At 37.3% G+C, this 19710-nt stretch overlaps 2 protein-coding genes across 2 annotated transcripts; both read right to left on the bottom strand.

Moving 5' to 3' along the window:
• Window positions 1-774: 774 nt before the first annotated feature.
• On the bottom strand, window positions 775-2434 carry hoxd11a (homeobox D11a). The gene is given in 3 exon segments (XM_030125097.1): window positions 775-1010; window positions 1628-2267; window positions 2270-2434. Coding segments are annotated over 3 exon segments (1041 nt in total).
• A 4608-nt stretch (window positions 2435-7042) lies between these two features.
• Window positions 7043-8472, bottom strand: hoxd12a (homeobox D12a). The gene is made up of 2 exons (XM_030125098.1): window positions 7899-8472; window positions 7043-7434 (listed from the first exon to the last, which is right to left on the bottom strand). Exons 1-2 carry the CDS (start codon window positions 8470-8472, stop codon window positions 7196-7198), a joined length of 813 nt encoding a protein of 270 aa, XP_029980958.1. The 3' UTR covers window positions 7043-7195.
• Window positions 8473-19710: the final 11238 nt, after the last annotated feature.

The following is a 19710-nucleotide window of genomic DNA, read 5'->3' as shown; positions in this document are numbered from 1 at the left end:
CTAAATTAACATCACAAGAGCATCAAGACTGAGCTAAACATACTCGTGATGCACTAAGATGTGTCGAATCCTCCTAACATTTGTAGCCTGGAGTGAAACTACTTTGAGACAGGAAAGAGAACCAGTCCTCTTGTGGTCTGGGGGTTGGGATCCCAAAGTCCAATAGCCCCCTATTTAGACATTTACAGCTACTTTTATTATACTGTCTAGACGGTTCAAGGTTTAGTAAACAAAACAGTGTTTGAAAGCAAAGGAAATAACGGGACTATACAGGCCTGCAAGCGTTACATTTCTCCAACTGATGAAAATCCCCCTATTTCTTATGGTCTTTTGGTAAGTTTAGCCACTTGGTTGTCTTGTGACAGATTTCGTAACTATTATACAACATTTGTCGTGTCTACTTTATTTCACACCACAACGTTTATTACATGCGTCTTTTAAATGCACATACACAAGGAAGCCTATATATTTTTTCTATATAAATAATTTCAAAGCGCATCTCGCACTTTGCTGAAAAATGTGTCGCCAATAACGCAAAAAAAAAAAAAAGAAAAAGAAAAATACATGAGGGGAAAAAATAAATAAATGTGGAATTTCCTTGCAAAAGTGTAGTGTTTTTTGTTGTTTTTTAAAACAAATGTCAGATTTTTGCTGTTTCAACACGATGGGTATGCAGAGAGAGAAAGGACCAGTCTGTAAAAGATGTGTGTGTGGCTCCTATTTAACTCCCGTGTGTGTTTGTGGAAGTGTGTGTGGGGTGTGTGTGTACAGATATCAGAATAATGGATTCCCAGTGAAATACTGTAGGCGGTCGCGGTTGAGCTTTTTTTCCTTCATCCTTCTATTTTGAAACCAAATCTTCACCTGCCGATCTGACAGGTTTAACATCCTGGACAGCTGAAGACGCTTCTCTTTGTTAATGTACACGTTGAAAAAAAACTCTCGTTCAAGTTCTCGGATCTGGTATTTGGTGTAAGGACACCTCTTCTTCCTGGACTTGGTTGATGAACCTGCAAAAGAAAAATGAAAACAACTTAACAAATAGCTTCTAAAATTAAACTTGAGTGAAAATATTTGAATCACAACACAGTTTGCAAGTTGATAACTTATTATTTATACACAGTGATTTGCCTTTACGCACACACACACTCACACACACACACACACACACACACACACACACACAGGAACTAACACACACACGTAGAGTGAAAGACAATAACAAAGGAATTAGCATTAAAATGAACTTCTACTACACTCATTTTGTGAATACACTCATGTTTAAAGTAGATTTCCCAATGGCAAAATTATTTTTATTAAAGACGCACAACATACTAACTTTGATAAAACGATTTCTGTTTAATTTTTCTTATCAATAAGCACAACCTGTAGTAACATAGACTGAAGGTGGACACAAGACAACCGTCAGAGTATGGTTACTTAACTGTTTCCCATTGTAAATACCTTTACAACCGTAAAGTAAATCTTATTGGGATATAAAAGCTTTTGCATGCTTATAAAGCCGCACATAACCCTGGACGAGCGCAGTTGTTGGACCCATGGAGCCCACACACCCCATTGTCTAAATTACACACCTTACACTCAGGACAACGTGAAAAATACTTACTCTGTTGGTTGTTCTTGTCGCCGCAGTTGGAGGATGAGTCCTCGTCGACGCTGCCGCTCGGGTCAGCTTTGTGCTGCTCCAGTTTAGTTCCAGCCTGGTTGTTATTTACAGCATCTCCGGGAACACCAGAGTCTGTCTTTTGTTTGGGGGGCTCCGCGCTCGGCTTCTCCGAGTTTGGAGGGTCAAAAAACTGGTCGAAGCCCTGGGGGAGAACCCCATTCCGGCCCACGCTGGTGAAGAAATTGCAGGGCGAGCTGGTCCCACCGTGGTGACCGTACAACGGCTCGTTCTTGAATATCACATCCGCCCTGCTGCTGGAGGACTGGATCAAGTCCCGATGCATTATGTCGTCCGTTGAATAGTATGATGCGTAATTGCCCCTGTAGTGCCATTTGCTGGGATGGTCCAGTCCATAATCCCTGAAAGCGACTTCTCGAACAGGTTGGACTTGGGTTATGTTTGGAGAATAAGGGAAATTAACCTGGCACGAAGTAGTCTGCGGTAAAAAGGAGGAGACTGAAGTAAAATCGGGCGTCGAAACGTAATAAGTACAACTCGGTAAATACATATTTGACGCGCAACTGCGATCATCGTATTCCGTCATATCTCTTCCCTTTTCCTCCTTGCAACAGAGGAAAGGAATTGGCAGCTTGACTGTGTTAAACTTTGTCCATCTATAGCACCACAGGCGCGTGGAAAGACCCCGCCAGGGAGAAAAAATCGGAAACGTAGGCAGACCTGCAATACATCTTGATCGATTCTTGAGGTAATTGTGTCATGTGATCCAGCAAAGAAATTACCATACATCAATATCAGTCATTAAAAACTGTCCGGAGAAACTCATGTGAGCGCATGCAAGAGACTTCATTGGTTCCCTGCTGCAGAGGAAACTCCTCTCTTGCCTTCTTTGCCCTATAGCTCACGGAAAAGAAATTTGTGGAGCACCGCTGGAATATTTAAATGAAAGCTTTACAGCGGCATCATCTCCATCTTGTAATGACATGTAATGACAGCCGCACACGCGCACTGCTCAATAAATTTACCACTTTGCAGAAGGCATCGTGGGATTATAGCAACAGTTAGGTAGGAAACATTGAAGTTGACCCCCGCACTTTTACTGAGAGCAGAATGGAAACACACACCGTCTCTGCACTGTTGTCATCTGCTTAAAACGCAAGCTTGAACAACTATGCGCAAATCAAAAGCGACTACTTAATCACTTTTTACGCACGTGAATTTTACGCATTTAACATTTATTATAATTAATCATAATGACCACAATCATATAACGGGAGAGGAGTTTTTAATGCACAAACATGCGCTAACAAATACACGAATAATAATGAATTTATGACCAGATCTGAGCTGGTTAACCTGCAGTGTGATGCAGAGATTCTCAGGCGTCACACAGGGAAAACAAAAGACTATAAAAGTATTGTGCTGCAGTCTTATGCGTCCCATGGAAACATACAAGCCTGAGCTTTAAAAAACAGTTTGGCTTAGAGTCTCTCACATTTAATCTCATCTATCACGATTTAATATTAGTGCAGATTTGAGTAATGAAAACACAAATATAAGCCTCCCCGCAAATACTGCAATTTGACAAAAGTTTTATCTTGGAATGCAGGAATAATAGGGAGGAATAAAAAAAAAAAAAAAAAAAAAAAAAAAAACGACATGAATGATGCGCTCATTCGGCATGCATGGCCAAGTCCAAAACAATTGGCTTTGACCGTCTGTAGATGTCCACCAAGCATTCACCAACAACAAGCCTCTGTACCCAAATCATTTATTGCACGAAGCCGGTCATGCCTGCAGGGTTTAGTTCCTCTGCTCTGTGGGAAAAAGGAAGCAAAACACTTGAGAACGGACACCGTATGTCTCCAAGGATGGACTAAATTGTGTTGCTTTACCTCTGTGAGTATGTTTTCTTTTTAATGTTTATCATTTGTTGTCAAATAGAAGGAAAATGTCAAAAAAAAAATGTAGGCACCATCAGGTTTTGTTTAGGCCAAACACTGAAGACTGGAAACATCAGTAAAATGCACTGTGGTCGTATTAGAGGCCCGTAGCCATGTTGGCTTTAAGAGAAAATCCTGAGTGTTTTAAGCTTAAAGGTCACGCGTAATGTGGAAGAAACTTATTAGTGATTATTGGTTTAATGTTAGTCTTATCCTTTTTTGTTTGAGGTGGTTAAAACAGTTAAAACAAAGCAAATAAGGACAAAAACTTGGCGTTTCTTGACAAATTTATTCCTCCGACGCATGTGTGCCAAAAACTATTTTGACCCATCAGGAGCCATTTTAAGTAATGCAGCAAAATATCAAATGTTACAGACAAATATCGGACTGAATAATTATTGTAAACATCACAAACAGACAAAGTTAAGGCGACCTGTTGCTTGTTGTGACTGTTTCATGTGTTTATTGTGGGGTGCTATTTTAAAAATAAAAATAATAATAATAATCTGGCTGTGTTTTGTTTTTAGAAAACACTGCTTCCATAAGAATTATTCTAATCATTTTTTATTATTATTAGTTCTTTAAACTTTGGCGCTAAATTGTGCGTAAAAATTAAATCTTTACGCGTAACTATTAAGTGAGTAGGGCCAGGTAACCAGAGAGAAAAAAGGAAAGAAAAGAAAAGAAAAGAAAAGAAAAGAAAAGAAAAGAAAGAAAAGAAAAGAAAAGAAAAGAAAAGAAAAAGAAAAATGGTCCACTAACATTCTGAAATAAAATGAGTAAAAACACTGATTAAACTTGTTATTCATAGTTTTGTTTTTTAATAATAATATCAGAAGTGTATTTGTTTCTGTTGTTAGTATTTGTGTAAAAAAAAAAAAAAGTCACAATCTGATGATAATTTCTGCAAAAATCTAACTTTGTGCTCCATGTAGGAAGTAGCAATGTGCAGCCTACTAACTTGACCTTAACTTTGTTTTGGTGCCCCCACTATCTTAAGGCGCAGGGGCTGTATGACGCAGTCTGGTAGTAAAGCAATAAAGCAACAAATACTGAGGGAAAACGGCGTCTATAGAAAACTCAGCTCAAAGTAGTCCACGCAATAAAACCCAGTGGTGTGTCTATAGAAACCTGCGGGGAGAGTAAGAGTTTCAGACAAACCTCTAGCGACATTTTAGACTAAAATAATACATATATACAATAAAAACACACGTATACACGCTGTTAGGAGCTACTGATGATATTGCTGATTTGTGCCAATAAAAAAGGGCACGCATAGTCCAAAAAAAGGCCAGAGCCACTAATGGAAGAACCACCTCTTCACGTTTCATTACAAGTTACAAGCTCTGAAATGTTCCGAACTGCTATGATCCTGTAATATAACTGCGGTGTTGGAGAAACACGATGGCTGCAGCCACGCGGTGATGATGATGTGATTATATGATGCAACCAGAGGCCTTGGATAGATCCGCTCTCCTAATGTTTCCCCTCTACATGATTGTATGGAAATTCTTGGCTGTTTTTGCTGAAGAAACCAGCAGCTCGAGTTTGACCTTTCGCTGCAGGCTTCATGACAACTCGTGACCTGCAGCTTTGGCTTTTCCACTTCTCAGCCAAAGTGTCCAAACAGTAATAAAGACTTTGGGTAAATATTAACACGTCTATTCCATGTCCAGCATCAGAATCTGTCCTAATACGCACAGAGGGAGCGGTTTGCCATTCTAAACAGTCTGGATGAGAATGCACAGGATGCAGATGGCTGCGGAATTACACCAGATCCATTTGGTCACAAGGCGAAGTTACCTCCAACTGCTGCTACTGTGTCTATTCTGAGCAGGAATTACTCCTCCAAGCTGGAGAGCACAGGCGCGTAAATACTAAACTGACCAAGGACCATATGAGCAACGGTGAAAGGAACACACAGGTAAAAAAAATAAAATAAAAAAAAAATATAATAATAATAATAATAATAATAATAATAATAATAATAATAATAATAATAATAATAATAATAAAAAAAATACCTGATCTAGTCCATGCAGGTCTGAAAAATGCGAACATGTGTTGCCTAAAAATTCCTGAAGGGGGATATAGGTTTTGTTGTGCAGTGTACAGATGTTTACATTTACTCTGTTGAAGCTTCACGACAATTATTAACAAGATGCGGCTGAATGGAGATAACGAGGTGTTCGCTTTCATAAGTCCCCCCAGAAAAATGTTATTAAGTTATTTTAAAGGCAACAAATACACAAGTTACATCCACGAGCTATGATGGGTGTTCATTTTAACTAAAGTGGAAGTTAACTCCTTCCATCTTTACAAGTATAGAGGTTTTCAGAAGTAATAATCATCTGGTTCTATTATAATAAGATTATATTCTGGATGTACAGAAATAAAACATCGTATGTGTATTTTAACACATAAATATTATAGTGATCATTTGTGGCAAGTAATTGAATCCAGTCAGACAAACATAAAGCCTATACTGACCTAAATCTAACTATTTAACCTGTATATCCAAGAATTCAACCAACAAAATATGATCATTTAAAAAACATCTTTATTCACAAACGTATTAATCTGCAGGTGTGCGTAAAAATGTGTTCTATACATTCTTTCCACGTACATTCTCGTGTTTGCCCCAAAACATGACATATTTTCTGGAATAATTTGGACCCAATCCAATCCAAAGTGAAATATCCAACATGTAAATATAAAGAACTGGATGCACAGAAAACGGATTCCGACACAACAGTCTGATCTGATCTGTGACCTTGTGATGACATTGGTTTTTAGGAACACAAAACCTGACGGTAAATATTTTTTTTTTAAATCCACATTTAATTTGATACATTTATAAAGCAGGTAGAAAATTAAACTATTCACATCCGCAAACTCAGTTCTTCTGCAGGCATTTGGATTGAACTTGTTGTTGCTCTACATGCGGCGCATAGATCGACCTTGAATGTGGACGCGTCAAAACAGAACAAAAGCGATGCAACTTCAGTTTTTAAAGCAGACTTACAATAACTTCAGCAGAAATCGGGCCTTTTTACTGAACAGCGATTATGCTATATACATGCACTTAGAATATTCTTTGTAACACTGAGTTTTAATCCTCGCGTAGACATGAACTTGAGCTCAGTCTGGTTGTTTCCAGACGTAGACGATATGCGCAGGCAAACATAAATACATATATAAAAACAAATATTAACATTTAGGAGCACATTCCTGCTTTAAAAGATCTATTATTACTATTATAAGTAAATAACAGTTTCCAGTCTCTATCATTCCGGGTTAGGCCTTCGTGAAGCCTGCGCAATGGTGCATTTGGAAAATCTGGAGAGAGTGAGAAATAACCATTTGTAACCTCCATCCGAACCTGCAATGCATTTTTATTTTTTATATTATTACAAATGAACTGCTGGAATTGCATAAAACGTGGCCTAATGTGATGAGAATAGTAACATATAATATATAACAAATAGTTATAAATAGCCTATCAGTGTCGCAAACTGAAGGGACGAGATGCGTAACAATCATATTAACACACATTATTCAGCTCCGTCAATGATCCGCTATTGGTCATGATCAAGTCCAAAGGTCATCAATACGCAGAGAAAGCCTGTTCCCGCAGCATCAGCCGCTTCTTCTTCATCCTCCGGTTCTGAAACCAGATTTTCACTTGTTGGTCGCTCAGGTCCAGTCTGTCTGATAACTCTTTGCGTTTCTGTCTGTTGATAAATTCATTCATCATAAATTCATTCTCAAGTTCAGCCAGCTGTGGCTTCGAGTAAGGTTTTCTCTTCTTTCTGGTTTTCACTTGTGATGAGCACCATGGGGCACCTGGAAGGGGCAGAGGCAGAAATTAGTTTTATGCTTGAATTTAAGCCTTGCATTAACACCAAGTTCAGCATCAATTTAAAGGAAATAAGTGTTCCCTCTTGCACAATGTAAAATGGCAGGATCATGTACAAGGCAAGTGCAAAAACATTCAATTCTTATGAATCCTAGACACCAGATTTGGGAAAAGTGTTATTATATGTGACTTATGTTGACGTCATGACATGTAAAGTTACCACAAAAAAACCTGACTGTTATATTATGCAGTGAAGTAAACTAACCAGCCTTCAGCAACAGCATGTGATAGACTGTATGATCCAAACACTCATAAAGCGCTCATAAAAGAATCTGTTGCGTAAATTGTGGTCTCTATTGTTCTTCAAATGCAATTACAATTCTCTTAAATGCTTTTAGACATATTGAAGCAACAAAATAATTGTTAAAAAAAAAAAAAAAAGGTGCCTAACCTTCTGCAAAAGTCGTCCTGGAGCATGTGTTACTAGATGATGGGTGATTTAGATTCTGTTCCTGTTTGGTGCCATTCACATTAAGGGGACCTGCTGAATCCGGACCGAGCTGGGCCGCAGAACCGTGTGACCGGTTCAAGTCTGAGTATCCGCGGTCACCGGCGGCCCCGTGCTCCCCTGCGTAAACTTCATCTTGCCTGCCAGACTCCTCTCTCTTGTGGTTTGTGTCCTGAAAGCAGCGCGCAGATTCCTCCAAATGCGCCTTGGCGTGGCCACCGGACGAGTTCGTATTTACAGACACAGAGTTGGACAGAAACGGCGGACAGTAGCCTCCGAAGGCGCGGCTGCTCTGTGGTGGTGGTGGTGGTGCGGCTGCCGGTCCAGACGTGCACGAACTTGAGGAAGTCCACGGGAGCGTGCACACCTCTCTCCTGTTGTAAGGGATCTGATGAAGCCCGGGTATGTGGGCTCCATTACCCCGTAAGTTGGGGAAATACAGCGACTCAGGGGGAGCAAAATTCAACAAAGAACCAACATAGCCGGGATTTAAAGGATTCCGCTCACACATTTCCATGGAGCTTTCCTCAAACGCTTCTTGCAAGCCTTTTAGCAACTCCTGAAGAATAACGGGTAGGTAATTGTTGATTTGTTAATACAGGGTCACGTGATATGTAAAATATGTTGTTCCGCCCCACCCTTGCTCCCAATACTGCAAAGCAAAATACTCCATGAGGACATATTTTGGTATTAGGTGAGGAGGGGGGGCAAGTACAAATCCACAACCTTCTGTTTGGTATTCATTATTTGCTTAAATATTATTTGGTTTATTATTTGAGAGGGATTGAGGTGTGGTTTGGTTATGGTATCAATGCGCACCGACTGTAGCAAGGTGAGTGGACGGAGTGTCCAAACGCAGGCCTTCTGCGCCACAGGAGACTCGATAACCTGCTGCCTGTGCACATTCCGTAACAGTTCTTAAATACAACTGGTTTATAAGGAAGACAATAAAATAAGCCCTTTGTTTTTGTGTAAAAAAAAAAAAATTGAACCAGACACAAAAGATTAGTAGATTTTCCCACGTTTAGTCTCAACAGCGGTGCGTCTTAAGCCTTGACGCGGAAGAATTTGGCTGCTTTTGGTGGTCATTGTAGACTTTAATTGTCAATAGTTTAAAAAAAAAAATCCTCACCTGATATTGTCTGTTTTAGCTCGGTTGTAATTATCACTTTGAAACCATTCTCATAACCCCACTTTACCTCCTGCAGGTTTCAATAGTCCTCATTTTATTGTGCCAGTACTTCAGGATAATATCACTACAAATTTAGTACGCAGTGGGCCTACCTATTAAAATGAGACATTTTGTGCATTAAATAAAACAATCATTCCAGCAGTCGTCTCCATTAAAATTGGTACTACCTGTAAAATTATATCTGTGAATCTTGACAAACGTTTTATCCTCCTGTGTGTTTGCGTCCTTGTCAGTAAACTTCTAGGGCATTAGAAGACAATGGGCTCTGTGCTCTTATTGGAGGGGGCTTTTCAACAACATGCCAACAATGAGGCCCTAAAATTTCTCACAGACTGGGATTAAGTACGATCTGTGTGGCATGAGAGTCAAAAATATCCCCACAATGAAGACTTGGATCAGTTGCTTTTCCAGATACAGCACAGAGATTCTGATAGTGCTGTAATGCTATCAGGTTTTATCGCCATATTGTCCTGAGTGAAACAGAGAAAAAGCAGCCTGTAAAACACCTCGTCACAGTTTTGATATCCCCCACAGGCCATCATATATTCAGCTTCAAACCTAAAACACTCCACTACTTTTGGAAATTAAACTATTGCGACTATAATCCAATAGGTGGCACTGCAAGGTCACACAACAGCATGCTATAGAGTTTTTTTTTTTTTTTTTTTTTTTTATCCTCATTGCTGAATCTGCATTTAATCATCAGCAACATTTCAGTTCTTTGTACAGATCATATTCTGTGTGATGCAGAAAAGACCAAATATTTGGTTTCTGTTCAATGAAAACACATAACTGCATGCCCTGATGTGCTGTAGTTTTAACATCCAAGAAAGACAAGCATAAAAATAGTATAATAACATCTAATTCTTATATTTAACTGTGTACATGAAGAAAAAGCTGGTGACGCATGCGTAATAGCGAGTCTCGGTTTTAAATGAGGCTGATGGAAATGATATACTGAGCAGAAAACAAGTGATTAAATCTGAAGTATTAAAAACAAGCCTCAAGTCAGTAAGATTATAAATTAGTACAAAGATAAGATTATTCATTCATGAATAACTGGGAACTTTGTCATTTTGTTCTATATATGGAAGGTTTGTTTGTTCAGTAGGATGGTTTATTAAGTCCACATTTTAAAGGCTAACCGTTCTAACGCGATTTAATACCTCAGCCTTAAAAGTTAAGGTTACATAAATACTTAAATCAAAATATGATGATGAAAATATAAATACAAAAGTATAGGATAGAAGGATTTAAAAGTAAATACAGGTTTTCAGAAAAATGTCATATTTTCATGCAAGAGCTGGAACAAGTTTCATTTTGCTGAAACTTTAACATTAAACTTAATAGGTGCTGGTAACTATCTGGAAGTGGTGTAAAATGCTGGTTAAAAAAAGAAAGTAAGAAAACGAGTCTTTTCGATCCTTTTAGCTACAACTTTGTTTCACCTTAAACCAACTTTCATCCGTTTAGTCTGCTGCGTAAAAGGCTAATCATGACCCATTCGAGATCTTTTCTCCACACTGACTATCTAATTGACTAATCATCTTCTATGTGACTATACCATAATTACAATAAACCCAAATTATTAGTTTTATGTTATTTTCGCCGTTTGGTAAATTGTTGCAACATGGGTGCGCATTACACATGGCCACACCTCACCATCAACAGCACATTTTTGTGTAAAGCATCTTATAGTTCCACAGAGACTAGCCCTCAGGAATACTCACACAGTCAGTGGTGGATGAAGTTTTCATTACAAACTGTGCAGAGCCATGTATACTTTACCCATATGCATGTTTCAGGAAAAAATAAATAAATAAAAATAAAACATTTTGTAATTTCAAGGCGAGGAATGCAGGCGTTTCTAAAAGTGACACGCAGGCAAAAGTCCTGCGCCTCAAAGGCGTCCACAATTAGAAAATTAGAAGTTTTAGTGTCGTTTACTGCTCTTCGTCCTTCAGGTTTACGGTGTCAGGAGCCAAATTGAGCAGCTTCTGTCTGGTTGTTTTCCAGGCCCTTTGAAGGAAGCTATCCGCCGTCTTTTGTCCTTGGTAATAAACTTGCCGCTTCCCTCGTTCAAGTTCCCCGGACATTTGGCCTAATTCTTACAAATCACGACAGATGTATAGTAACAAGAAGAGTTACATCTACAATAATCCCAGAAAAAAAAAATCACAAAAAAAGATAATCGTGGCTGACAATAAATTTCAACTATCAAAACTGCAAAGTTGTTGTTAAAAACAGGAACATTAACCAATTTTGCGCATCCGAAAAATATTAAACCATGTGCCAAGCTGTGATCATGAATATATTAAACTCACCATGCAAGAATTATACGTCATTTAACGTTATTATGTACACAAATCTATGTAGTATTTAAGTGCGTGGATCTCGGATAACACAGTAGCAGTTGTTTTCTTGCAGAACAATAGACAAATGTAAGAAATCTAATGGGAGCACAAATCAGGTGAAGGAAAAGAAAATGTGATTTTCTTGTGGAAATATGTAAAATTCACAGTGCCGTGATTAAAGTAGTCACGGTCTGAATGAGTTTTAAAGTAAAAAGTGGGATTAAAAGTCTGGTCTGGTGCAAAGATAAAAAGAAAACCAGAGCTACTATCAGGATTTTATGCTTTGAGAGGAAAGTGTCTCACAGACAAAGCATAAAGACGCAATTTTCAGGAAATTTGGGATGTAAAGTTCATACTAAAAAGCATACCATCATGTAAAGATTTTTAAATTATGGTTCACTGTTGTCATTTTACAGCTTTTGTTCATAATATTAAGTAGGCTCGTCGGCACATAGGTTCGGATTTATTTGAGCTAAGTGCGTAAAATGCTCATCATAACCCACATGAGATCAGACTTAATGAGATACTTCTCCTCTTTAAATGAAATGAGACATTCCTATTTCCATCAACTGGCAGGTAACTGCACTGTAATTATAAAGAAACCCAAACTGGTGTTATTTTCATATTATTTTTGCCCCTTGGTAACATGTTGCAGCACTGGAAGTAGCAATTACGCATGAAAATACCTCATCATTACAGCAGATTTCCGAGAGTTCCGAGTCAAGTACAGCATCTTATGGTCCCACAGAGACCAGGAATCCACAGTCAGTGGTGGATGAAATATTCAGATTCTTTTCTCCCCTTGATATCCCACTTCACTACAAGTAAAGTCATTCCACTGAAACGATTACTTAATAAAAACGATTAGTAATTTACTTTAAGTGTGAAAAATAGTGGTAATTGCGCAGTAAAAGTCTGTTTTAATATTAAATATGATGTTTTTAGATTCATTTTTCTGCTACGTTAATGTGCATGTTTAATTTTTCTGCTGCATGTTTAAACTGAGTTTATTTGAGGTATGATGTTGGGTGACTTTATCTGCACTAATGCGTCATATTCTATAAAATCATCACGTTTGTATGGAAAAATACTATGAAGAAACCCGGTATTTTACAAGGCAGTCACATTCAGAGTTAAACCATTGAAAATCCATCCCAGAGAATATCACTCCCTGCGGATTTAGAAATAGACAGTGATCTCTGTTGGAACAGTTTGGATTCATATGCTGCGTTACTGTCCTGCAGTTCATTCCTGTTGGACAGAAGTGGTTTATGCGAATTCAATTATAATAAATATGCAGCGCTTTCCTCGTCCTGTTGTCTGGTTTTAAGATTCCAGAGCTCCGCAGATATGGGTTAAAAAAAAAAAAAAAAAAAAGAGAGAGAGACAGGACTGGTTGTTTTTGCAGCTAAAAGAAAGCGGATTTAACAGCCGAAATGTTTGTCAATAGAAACCCCCGATTTTAATATTTTTGGTGTAAAATATGTGATATGATTAGTTACATTATATATATGCACAGTTCTTTAAAAACAATTAAAATAATACTAGTATTTATTTACAAGAAATACTGAACAGACCTGAGCATTTTGAAACTTCTATTCATGTTGATTATAATAAAATGAATACTTGTGATGTATCATATCTCCTATTCCTTTATTTATTATGTATTGTTGAATATCGTGTCATTATCTTCTGTATATTTTGTTGATGTTTTTAATGTTTCTTGTGGCTGTCTACATGTGTCCTGAGAAATGATTAAAACAAAAAAAAGTAATATGTTTGCTGTGTCCTGTGTGTAACTGTAAACTCCTGATTTACAATATATTCAGAAAAACAGCCTTATTTGCAGTTTTTGTTGCAAGACAGCATTTAAGTGCTTTTGTTTCGTTTAACAAGACGGAAAATGGCCTCAACAAGTGAGGGAACACGTGACCCTTCTGTTTATCACAACCATTTCCGTAATAATTTTACTCACTTACACAAATGTGATGAATAAACATAATATTATCATATTTGTCTCAGATGTAGCTGGAAATAAGTATTAAGTTGTATACCATGGAAATATTCAACCACAAGTAAACAACAATTACCTCAAGTATGGCCTTGATTATAGTACATGCGTAAAAAGTTCCACCACTGTGTTGGTCCTTTGGCCAAATACATTAATTATACCTTAAACAGTTTTAGGGACACTGCATGTTCATTATTAATTGGAGCTCCTTCATGAAATCACATCCATATTCACGCTGGTTCTGCTCATTATGATGTAAAGCCTTGAAAAAAAACATAGATGTGATTTAGGATTGTGGACACAAGGGAGCGTATGTCCCCAAATGTGAAAACACAAATATCTAAAATGTGGGCACAATGTAAAACAGGCCTCCATCTGAGGTTACAGCTGTAATTATTACTCATTATTTCAACACAGGATGGTTATTGTGCCTCGTGCATCCGATTTAAGAGTGCATGTGAGTTTTATTATCTTTTGGCAGCTGGCCCTGTGCTGATGTCAGGTTTGACTGCAATTACATCAAATGTCCACTAGATGGCACCCTCACGTAAGGAAAGAATTTACAAGCAAACAGTCTGCAAAGGTACAATCATGCACAACAGCAGCGTCTCATTTTGTCCTATTTACCACTTATTCACAATCATTTACGCATTCATTTTCCAGATTCACAGCAACAGATTCTCATTATTGCAGCACATGGAGTCATTTTACCACAGCAGCAGTTTTATGAGTCTAAAACTTGTGTATAATGTATGGAAGAGAATGAATGTAATCCAATCTTTCTACACTTTGATCTATTCTGAGCTCTAATGAAGTCTGACATGGCTCCATTTGTCTCCCTCCCAGGTCACAGGAAGTACAACAACGACAAACCCTTACTTACATAGGTTTAGAATGACCGTGCATTGGGCTAAATTCATGAAATAGGTCAACAAAGAAAACATACTATAGATGTTTTCAATAATAAAGTAAAACTGTGGCTTAAACATAGATACATCTGTGAACACTGACTCATATCCAAGCACTGATCTAAGCTGTCAGTAAGCTTAGCTGATATTTGCATTAGTTATTTTTGTTTTAACTTAAATCTTAATTGAGATTTATGTACAATTAATAACCCAAAAAAAAAAAAAAAGACAAACAAGAGAACAAATGAGTACAAAAGAAAACAATGTGCCCGGGTAGCAACAGTTAGTCTATTAAATTTGTGTAAATAAAGTCCATTTATTCCACTTTTTATCCAGTTGTGGTTCTTGCAGTCTCAGTCTGTGTGTTCATTTTCCCATTAGAAATATTTCTTCAATTGTGGATATCCACTGGTCCTTTGATGGAATGGTTGCCTTCCCCCAGTTCCTTTTTATAGTTTTTTTTTGTGTGTGTGCAGCTATTAAGAGTATTTTAACCAAATACTCAGTCTTTTTAAGAATGTAGTGTCCCTATAGTTACAAAGATATAGAACATCAGGAATCAGTGGAATTGAATAGCTCAATGCATGTACGTCCCCAATTATCTTCCAAAATACAGTAATATATGGACATTTCCAAAATATATATCAATGGTCTACATTGACGTCACCACATTCATGCCAACAACTTTAGTGCATCTGCAGCCGTTGGCTTCTTGATTTTGGAGTAATAAAAAAACCTTACAAGATTCTTCCAGGCAAATTCCCTCCACAACCACGATTTTTGTTTTAACTTATACCATTATTTGACTGTCAAATATTAAATTTTTGTTGACTTTAATTTTCTTCTGTCACACTGATTTTAGTGTTTTCTAACCCTGACCAATGTCTGCAAATGAGTTGCAAGACCTTCATACATTGCATCAGTTGCGTATTTTTAAATATAATGATGCCTATATGTATTATCTCTGTCAAATTAACTAACTAAATAATAACACTAAAATGTTTGCCCTGTGAGGACAAAAAGTCTGCTGTTCATTAACTCTGATTTGTTATATTGTCAATTGAAACTGTTCATTATCTGTGAGCTGGATGTCACAGTCACCTTCATTTAAATCCACATTGATCTGCTTTACGACTTAGCTTTTTGTTGCCTGATGTATTGAAAAAGTACAATTAAACTGATAATATTTATTGACATCCAGTCTCTGGAACACTGCCTGGTCTTACAGACACTTGGAACTCATTAATTCTGAGAATGATTTGGCCTGTAAATACAGACCCAGTGACTCCCAGTAAAGCTGGATGCTGTCTTCTGTAGTTGTAGTTCATCTAGTGACCACTAGGGGCTAAATCCATCTAAACTCCTCGCTGTACTAATGGGACTGGGAATCCCCCTCAGTGTGAAAACAGTTAAAGTCTAATCCCACATCCTATACTGTAATGTGTCACTCAAACACACATGGCTGAATAGTATATAGATAAAAACAAGATGTCCATGTTCTTGTTCTAACACCGTTACAACTCACCAGGACATTTTAATAGAGCAGATCCATCATTAATGTTGCAGATAACACCTGTGTGTTTCATACTATAAGAGGTCAAAACACCTGCTGTGGAGAAAAAAGGACTATATGACTTTAGAAGACATTTTTCAACCACATTATTTGTAAAGGTAGGACAGGACAACAACTATAGCAGGAAATTACAATCTTTTTTTTCTTGTGTTACTGACAGTTTACGTCTTTAAATCTATAGTTTTTTTATCTATAAAAAATGAAGAAAAAACCTGACTGAAAAATACTCTCCTGTTACTAAAATTATATCCCACAGTCACACATTCCCAGTCAATACAGTCATGGAAAAAAAAATATGAGACCAACCTTGTTTTCTTCAATTTCTTGCTCATTTTAATGCCTGGTACAACTAAAGGTACATTTGTTTGGACAAATATAATGATAACAACAAAAATAGCTCATAAGAGTTTACTTTCAGAGCTGATATCTAGACATTTTCCATGGTTTTCTTGATAATAACCAAAATCACTTCAGTTCTTACATCAATAGCTATGGCCCTATACTGACAAAAACAGTGCTTTTAGGCATTCCATGTTTTCTTTTCTGTCGGTTTTAGTCACATGATACACACAGGAGTTAGTACTTGATTGCATAACCATTGTTTTTTGAAGACTTTTGATGGTCAAATCATTTTTTCCGTGACTGCATACTGTAAAGCTTAAGTGTCCCACATTAGGACAATTTACCCTATTTAATGCAAACATTTTTCACAATTGTCAGGCAGCAAAATCCCAACTGGTAAAATTAATTCAATATATTGCCCAGCCCTAATAAAATCTTGTGAAACACCAGGGTAAACCTAAGCAGAATATTAGAAGTATTTTGACTCTTGTACAATCTGATTTTAATACACATCTCAACAACTAACTGGTTGCATTTGTTTTACCCATTAAAGTGGAAACATTCCAAATAAACTGCATTCATTAGCGTTTCATTATTTTCTGTTTCTCTACATCTAAAGAACATAAAGTCATCGTCTTATTCTCATTCATTTATGTATTATTTTAACAGACTCTTCATTGGTTTTAGAGTTAAGTTGTATTGTAACATTGACAGAAATGATGATTTCTATGCATTATTGTTATGAATAGTTACATTTAATAATGGAGTCATATTCACATATTTAGGTCAGTGTCTGTACGAATGAAAACAAGAGTTGTACACATTCTCCATGAACTCTGTGGTTATCTGTGTTTATCTCGTGAAATTCATTACACTTTTAACTTACTGTAACTTTATTTACATGAATAACTCCCATGTAACTCTACTCCAGAAAGCTAAACAATAGCAACAGTGATGAAAGAATTTATAGCCTCAAACAGTTGGCTGTGTTTCTTTTTCCTCCCCTCTTCAGTGGCCTTAATCACCTGAGTGAAAAACACAAAACCCAACCCCACTGCACACTCATGGAGTTTACCACCTACATGCTCAAATTGTCAGCATGTTGTTAAAGTTTAAGAGCAAACTCTTACTATTATATTCCCCGCTCAGTCTGATTGAGACTGATCATGTATAAGCTCATGTAGAGTAGTCCCCAAATGTTGTTAATGCAGGTCAGCGTGCCGTGTGCTGTCGTATTGTTTTACTGCAAATTCAGGTGAGGAGTGTCGTAACATTATGCATATGTACTAGAAGAACACAGACTCGGAACAGCTTGAGGTTATTCACATGATTGACTTTATGTCCAAGCATAAATGTGGTGAACCAGGGAGGACTCCAAGATTAAAGGTGTCTGAAAAGACTCAATGAGAGAAACGAGCTCAACAAAAATGATAAATAAAAGTTAAAAATGAGACTGAAGGTCAAAGATGCAGCTGTAAAAGCCACGATTTCTACATACATACAATTTTGGGGTGCTTTAAGTGCTAATAATAATGCAATAACGTTACATTTTTTGACAAACCTACATATTAAGCAGCTGTGAGTGCATTAAAACTAAGTGAAAACAGCATTATGTGTTCTTATTAAAGTTACATGTTGGTTAAAAATAACAAAACATTTACCCAGTGGAAACTACAGCTGAGACATGAGAATCTTCTGCGTCTGATGCCTTTTTACAGACTTGAACATGTTGCTTCTATCACAGTTTATAGGCTTTATCTTCCTAAAACAGCATCAAAAAAACTATTAGGTTCAACATGAGGACATGTTAATGGATTTAACTCCTGCTCCTCTGTATAGTCTCCCCTGTGGCCTGAGTTAAACCTTTCTATGAACTGTTTCTTCATTTATTCACTTCAAAAACCTGGAAATGTTTTAAGACTTCCAGTTAAGGGGACTCCAGGTGAATCCACATCCTCAGACATATACTTAACACCTCATATCTATGAGAGCAATTAATATTAAAACCTGCAGGAGGCGCCAGAGGACGCACAGAAGACAATATGATGGCGTCCGTACAGTCATTTCACAAGGAAAAAATCTGGAGTCCATGCATGGTGTTATGTCCTTACATATTGAGTCTCCGTTAGAGTTAATACGATGCACACATGAGCCAGATTTTCGCTTCTAAATATCATAAAGATAGTGAAAGATTTGAGCAGAATAAGAAGACTGATGTAAACTAGAGGGGTTTACTTTGTAGTAGGCAGACATTCACTAAAAATACAAAAGTAAAATTCGTTAAAGGTGAGTAAATTATAAATTCAACACCTAATGCTGCTCAAAAATAGGTAGATATCGAGTAGAAATAGCCGGAAGAAAATTGCATTTCCATTCCAGCCGCTTGTTTTAATAGACCTAAAATATAAATAACCTTTGTTCATAGTTCATTCAGCTTATCCTTTTTTTGTGTGCGTTAATAAATGTGCGTAATGTTGTGGGTAGATGCGTAATAATGCTCACATTATCACCACATCAAAATGTGTCTTTGACGAATAAAGAAGTGGATGCAACAATATCTTTAAAAAAAAAAAAAAAAAAAAAAAAAAAAAAAAGGAGAAAAAATAAACACCACAAATTCCTCTACAGAAATTACCTCAAAACAGCAGCAAAAACAACGATAAGGCTGTTAATATCCTAAATGTGAACGCAGCCCACATACTGATTAAGTCACAGAAATGGCAAAAAATAAAAAAGAAATAAGGGGAATAAATATAAAAAAAAGGGAACGATTACAAAAGGGGGAGGGCGAACGAGAGGAGGGAAACAATAGAGAATCAAAGCATAATAATATTCCTAAATGAAGAGGGAAATGTTGCTCCGCTCATTTTATTAATCAGACTGTCAATTTCACCCAAGAGGCCAAACCCAAGAGCAATCTAAAACAGACTCAGAGATCAACCCAGGGACAAGCACCTCGCTCTTCACTCCTCTCTTCCTCTCCACTTGGATATTATTCGTCTGACCGAAGGCCGCCTCCATCATCAAGTGACAGCCCTCTCCTATTTATTTGCTTATAAACCTGTTACAATAAATGATCATTGGAGCAACGTCAGCCGAGCATTATAACAACGAACAGCTACCACTTTTGATGAATGACATTTTTGCTGCTGAGGGGAGGATGCACGGCTCATTTTGAGCAGTCGCTCGTCGATTGCATTCAGATTCTTTCATTTTTTGCTTCTTGCTTATAAAAAGGTTTACAGACAGTTATTTAGAGACAGTTGCTGAGTTGCATGCGGATTTAGCTCCCGACACAACTCATTGGTGCTCCAGCCCCTTGGACAAGTGTTGGGTGTTTTGTTTTTTTTTTTTTTTCCTCCTTCCTTCGGCTTA

This window comes from Sphaeramia orbicularis, chromosome 21, assembly GCF_902148855.1.
Source record: "Sphaeramia orbicularis chromosome 21, fSphaOr1.1, whole genome shotgun sequence".
NCBI classification, from domain to species: Eukaryota; Metazoa; Chordata; class Actinopteri; order Kurtiformes; family Apogonidae; genus Sphaeramia; species Sphaeramia orbicularis.
This window is presented reverse-complemented; position numbering and strand designations above follow the sequence as displayed.